Source organism: Microtus ochrogaster, assembly GCF_000317375.1.
Source record: "Microtus ochrogaster isolate Prairie Vole_2 chromosome 14 unlocalized genomic scaffold, MicOch1.0 chr14_random_1, whole genome shotgun sequence".
In the NCBI taxonomy this organism is placed as follows: domain Eukaryota; kingdom Metazoa; phylum Chordata; class Mammalia; order Rodentia; family Cricetidae; genus Microtus; species Microtus ochrogaster.
The window spans coordinates 33,578,259-33,584,501 of record NW_004949096.1 but is presented as its reverse complement, the minus strand read 5'-3'; the positions used below and the strand labels follow the sequence as shown (position 1 = coordinate 33,584,501).

Here is a 6,243-nt window from a genome sequence, read left to right as displayed (position 1 = left end):
TCACCATTAGTTAATCACCATTCTGTGGCTGGGGGTCATGTGAGAAAGCCTTGGCCACTTGTCTTTTTGGATGTGGTTTTGGGAATAAAACCTATGCTTTCTGGTAAAACCTGATGAGGAAAACCTAGGAGACTGCCGTGCTCTTGATGAACTCCAGTGATGACGCTGGCCCTTAGATTTGGAGAATGAGAGCAAGAACAGCTGAACACAACAATAAGCCAAACAAAAAAACCACCGTCAAAACAATAAGGCAGGAAAAAAAATAAATTGCATATTTAAAATTATCCATCAAAAGAAGCTTTTTATTTCCTGGTGGATGCTAATCCTGCTCACCGTTTCATGGTTTTTGAGTCTGTCACTTGGACTGTGGAGCATGATACAGAAAGAACAGTCGACAGGCAGGGCAGGTAAACCACCAGACATGGAAGTTAGTACAGCAATAATTTCCTAAATTGTTCAAAAGCAAAGTCAATGTCTCTTTTCATAGATAAATGGAACTTGCTAGTGTTTTGAAGTTTTAAGTACATTGATATCAAGGACTCGGAGCCAGTGACCTCAAATGTATATCTCCTTCTGTGCTAATGTTTAACAGTAAATTCACAAGCATGATGCTGTTTTCTTGGCTCACTATAATACAGGAGCAAAAGGGCTCTGTATCTTATAAACTACAGGTAGAGTCCAATTTTGTCATGAAATTAATCTAGGGCACGTCCTCCAGCAAGCTACTCTTTGCTTTCTTAAGAAGTTAAAATGAGAACACATCCAAGATTTTTTTTAAAAAAATATTATTTAGGCAAAATCACCTTTTATGTGGTCAAGCAAATCTTGGTTTCACTCTTCGATATATGCTTTCTTTGTATGCCAGAAGAAGAGCAAATTCAATGTCTCATTCGAATATTGAACTGACTTGAGAGGGGGCTCGTGGGTGCCTCAAGGGTTTTAAGCTCTGCCTAGGGGGCTCACGGACATCTGGATGCTGCTGGCCCATGTGTCAAAGATGAAAAGCTTTGTGATGACATCTTGCCTGTAGCTGTTTTTTTCTTTTTGTCACAATCTGAATTAATTTTCCTGTTTACACTCTGTTTCCCTAAATGACAATCCTTAACTGTTCATAAATGCATTTTTAACTTTCTGGAATGATCATCCATTCTTCAAGATTTCTCCTTGTGTATTGCAGATTCAGCACAGAGAAAAATAAAGTGCATTTAAAGAGAAAGGAAGGCAATTTTGGACAAGTCTTTCCTCTCCCAATACTAAAAAAATGAATGCAGCTCCAATCACATGTGTTCTGAGGGGAACTGGAAACAATGCTTTCTATGAAGTACAATCCTCCTCAGATGCCAACTAATCACTGTGCGTTCTTTGATGTGGAGAGATCTCCAAGGTCGACAGTGTGGGGAAGAAAGCAGAGCCCGGAACAATGTAAAAGCCTTGGTCTTATTCCATCTGTTCAAAAACTGATACGCCAATCCACAAAGCTTTCCAATGTGATGTGTCAAAGGCAGTGCCAGCGTTCTGCGTGGCCCTTGAGATGGCATACTGAGAAACCAGTGCTTCTGAGTTTATCTCCCTAACTTCAAGACCTTCATAAGCTAGGCCTTTAGAACTTACTCATAATGTGCCTTTCTCTCTCTAATGTCTGTCCTAAGAGCAGCTTTCCTCCTACTCCACTGCAGCCCGTTAACAGTGCTAGGGACTGCACCCATAGCTTCGTACATTCTGGGCAAGTGCGCCCATAATGAGCCGTATCAGTTGTTTGCTTAATCTTGTTTTAAATTCGAACTTTAATTCTGAGAGAGGGTCTTACAAAGTTGTCCTAGCTGGCTTTGATCTCATTCTGCAATGAAGACATTAAGGTCCCTAAACCCTAATTCTCCACCCTCATTTTACCTATAGGACAATCTTTGTCAAGTCATTTTCTGACTTGGAAATCAGGTTCCAGGCATAGCCGGGATTGCTGGCCTGAACTGCCTACCAGGCCCTGCTTCTAGTTTCTTCTTAATGAGGTCTAAGGTATTAATTTTCTTCATTGTAAATTGTGGGAATGGATGGAATTTTAATATTGAAGGGGGCAGCTTTATAAGTTATGTGTAGCGTACAGGTCTTGGTGGGGCAGAATTTTATGTCTTTTTCCGGACAGTTTTGGTTCTTTTTAATTCTTCAGACAATTGGAAGCTCCGTGTATTGTTTAACTCCTCCTTCTGCTCCTTCCACAACTTGGGATCACCATACCCTCCTGTTGGTCTGCTGTTTCTTTTCTCTCCCCCTTTCCTGTCCCCGGCCATTCTCGCCTACCCCTTCATTTAGAGAAAGAAACTGACAAACAGCTTACCTAAAATATCAAATGACCTTCCTTAAAAAAATCTCCATGGAAACTGATAATGTATCTGAATAGCCACAATGTTGTTGTTGTTGTTATTATTATTATTATCGCACCAGGTAGCTCAGAGAAAGCCTAAAGTTGGCAGATAGTCACAGATACAGCACAGAGGACAGAGGAGAAGGCTCGTGGGGACTTGGGTAGAATAGAACAGAGTGAACATGGAATCTCCCTCTGGAAGTCCTAGTATGGAGTTGGACCCCTGACAGCCCAGAGAGTAAATTTTGGAGATGTCTTTCCTCTGGGAAGAAGGTGAGAAGAAAGTAAGAAAAGAGCCAGTGCCTTTTCCAGAATCATCTTGACAGAACCCATCCTGAGTGGGGGGTAGGGATGATTGGAGACTATAACTTTTTTCCCCTTTCCTTCTTTCCTTCCTTCCTTTCTTTCAAGACCAAGTTTTTTTTCTGTGCAGCCCTGGTGGTCCAGAAACTCACTCTGTAGACCAGGCTGACTAGGAACTGTCTCCAGAGTGCTGAGGTGGTCTGAACCATCACGCCTAGCCTGTTTAACGTTTCAGAACCAGAATGAATAAATGAACGATTATGGAATGAACTGTTCATGTTCTGTTTTCCTGGAAGCTTGGGCGTGAGTAAATAAACTATATCAGAATATATAATATCCAATTCTCCTCCTAGATTGTAACCATATTCCACAAAGTGATATTCAGGGGTTGGGAGATGGCTCAGTGGCAAGGCACTTGCTGGGAAGTGTGAGGGCCTGAGTTTGAATCTCCGCACTCATGGAAAGGGCCTGGGATGGTGTCTGTCCTACCTGTAATTTCAGCACCGAGGAAGCAGAGACAGGAGAGCTACAGAGGAAGCTAGCTAAGCTACCTGAGTCGTCAAACTCTGGGTTCTAGGAAGAGAATTGGACTGTGTCCAACACCAGCCGCAGACTTCCACATACACCTGCATATGCAAACAGGCACACATGCAAACAGGCACACATGCAAACAGGCACACATGCAGACAGGCACATATACAAATAGGCACACATGCGGAGGGCCACGCAAACCAAACCAAAAACCAAAAACCAAATACCAGTGACGTTCATTACAAACGGCCAGAAAGGCAGGAAGATAGTCTGTCAACAAATATTGGAGGAAGTCACAGAAGAAATCTAAGCTTCTAAATGATGTACACAGCTTTAGAGTCTTCCAGGGACTTTGAACCCCCTGTGCATTCTTTAAATAGGAAGTCTGGCCACTGTGTTTCTGAGCTTAAATCTAAAGAGCCAAGAGCCTCCGGCAAAGGTACACAAGGCCGAATCTTATGTATTTTTGCTCTTTCCTTAAAGAATAGGAAAAGTAGTCATCACTCAGCCTCTGCCACAGGGTGGCTGCCACAATATGAACTATGAAAGCACAGCGGTTTGTTTAAGAAAGGCTGTGGAGTTGTTAGCACTAAGGTGGAAGCGGCTTAGAACTCAGGGCGGTATGTTCAGCCGTTTGGGACTTGAGGAACCTTATTACACACACCATAGGAAACATTGCCTCACTTTGCGAGTTCAGTCTGCACTTCTCTCCCAAGTCAGCAACCATTTGTGAAGCACCTGGACCTTTTCTGTTTCTTGGGAACTAGAGACAGCTGTGTAAGGAAGACGGCTGGCACACACCAGCCCTCTCTATTGGAGCACCGAGTGTACAGTGTTCTTACCTCGAGGGAATGCTGGGGAAGGGCACTTTCCATGCCCTTCAAACTTACCTTGGCCAGCTGCTCGTGGATCTCCAGAAGGCTGGGCCGATTGACCTTGGGCCCGCTCATGCTGCCCGTGTTGCGGTAGTACTCAATCTTGGGGACAGCATCCATGGTGTTGTGGCCAAAGGTTTGTAGGTAATACGTGTTTGTGTGAGTGTCGTAGGCATGAAAGGTGGTGTCTGTTTTAGCAGCGTCTCCATTTTGGATGAAATTGTCGTAGCTCTCCTGATTCCCAGGCCGAAAGCTGATTCTCAGTCTGTTTTGGGCTTCGTCTCCGAACGAGGTCTCTTCGTAATGTGGGGGGTCCGTGCTGTCGCTCATGGCGGCGGCGCTGCCACGGCTCTCGTTTACGACATGAACTTGGAAACGGCTGGCACCACTGGGCACTGAGCTGGAAGGGGTGTTCACTGACATCTCCTAGAATCTACTTTGGAACTACCTATTTTAGGTATTTTTTTTTAACTCTATGTATTTCTGCTTCAAAACAGACAAGAGTATGTTTACAGGACGGAGGGCTCAGCTTTGGCCCTGGATGACCCAATAATTAGATTCCTGCTGGATCGTTGTTGTATTGTCTCCCATTTAATCTTCAGAATGATCTTCAACGCTGTTATTAAGAAAGAAAATTCAATTTGTTCCAGGCGATGCATGCAAACCTAAGAAGGGCTGTGGTTTAAGGTGCACTTAACTTAAGATACACAACTTTAAGTTTGTTTCACTAAAAATGACCTGTTCAGGAATCCTTGCTACCTGAGCAACAAAATCCTAACAAATAACCAGGGACTGATTTCTGCAAACAGAACTTCTGATGAAGTCACTAGCATGTGACTGTTTGTCCTGTTTGCTTGGAAGTCACTGGGGCTTTTAGAAAGCTTACTAGCAATCAGGAATAGGAGCCTCCACGGACCGGCTAAATGCCGAGATTGCAAAGTCTTTTACCTTGATAGCATTATACACTGGCTGATACAAGAAGCAGGAAACCTGAAAATGCTGAAAAGTGTGTGTTGTTTGTTACAAAAATCCGTACATCGTCAATGATAAATGTGTCTCAGAAAGACCTTCACACTTGTAACAAGTAAAAAGTTCCATTTCAGAATGAAAATTTTAAAAAATGAAGCCGGCAAAGATGATTGCGAAATTTCAGAATTTTTAGTAGCCTTTGAAGCGCTTCGCTTGCTCGCGTATTTGTGCTTTTTATAGATGCCATTAAGGAAGCCTTACGAAATGAGTGTTTGGGATATGAAAATAAATTAGAGCTCTCACTAAAGGCTTACATTCTACTCGCTCCATTTAATGAAATATTTTGTGAGTTCAATAGGCCACACAATAATTTCCATAATTCTACAGTGATGTGCCAAAGGTAAATACTGTCTCTACAGTGATATTTCTTTGCAGATACCTTAAATTTTGATTTTTTTTTCAAATAAAGGTAGAAAAAAATGAGAACGATATAAACAAAAACTCTCAAGCAGTGCTTTAAGGGATTTCTCTGAATTAAGAAAAAAAAAACCCCACCCACATATAACTTAAACTCATAAATAACCTTTCCTGGTGAAATGACCAGTGAAGCTCATATCCCTTAGCTTTGTAGACCATTTAACACCGCTCGGTCCCTGACATCTCCAGCCCAGTCCTCGGGGTCCGCTTTTTGCCATGTTATGAAGGGAAACTTGCCCAGCCCACATGCTTACCTTCCCATCTGGCAGCCGCCTTCTGAGGAGTGCAGGCCACTTTAACATGGCACACGCTCATATATGGAGCCTTAGCTTTCAGCCCACAAGCTTAGGCTTCTCCTCATTGGTCAAAAACTTCTTGAAAGAGATGACTTTTCAGTCATTGGCCTGGAGTGCTGGGAGAAGTCCTGCCAGTCACTAGCCCTGGGGAATCGTCAGTACCACATCAACTAGTAACTCGTAGTAAATCATTAATCCTTTTAGACAGTGAACAAAATAAAGCTTCTTTAATTCACAGATTGCTCAACAGCAAATCCTCCAAAAATATTGCTTCAGTTGTTTGGTACTAGATGAATTTAGTCCCACGGTCTTCCTTTCTTTTTCTCTCTGTGTCTGTGTCTCTGTCGGTCTCTGTCTCTTTCTCTGTCTCTGCCTCTCTATCTCTGTCTCTGCTTCTCTGTCTCTGTCTCTCTCTGTGTCTGTCTCTCTCTGT

The 6,243-nt window shown here is 42.9% G+C and overlaps 1 protein-coding gene across 1 annotated transcript in view; it reads right to left on the bottom strand.

Moving 5' to 3' along the window:
* The window catches only part of Slc12a1 (solute carrier family 12 member 1), an 82,746-nt gene extending 78,255 nt beyond the window's left edge, over positions 1-4,491 (bottom strand). Inside the window, exon 1 of the mRNA XM_005364392.2 lies at positions 4,084-4,491. Coding sequence (XP_005364449.1) covers positions 4,084-4,491 — 408 coding nt within the window. The remainder of the gene's footprint in view (positions 1-4,083) is intronic.
* Between the last annotated feature and the right edge of the window lie 1,752 nt (positions 4,492-6,243).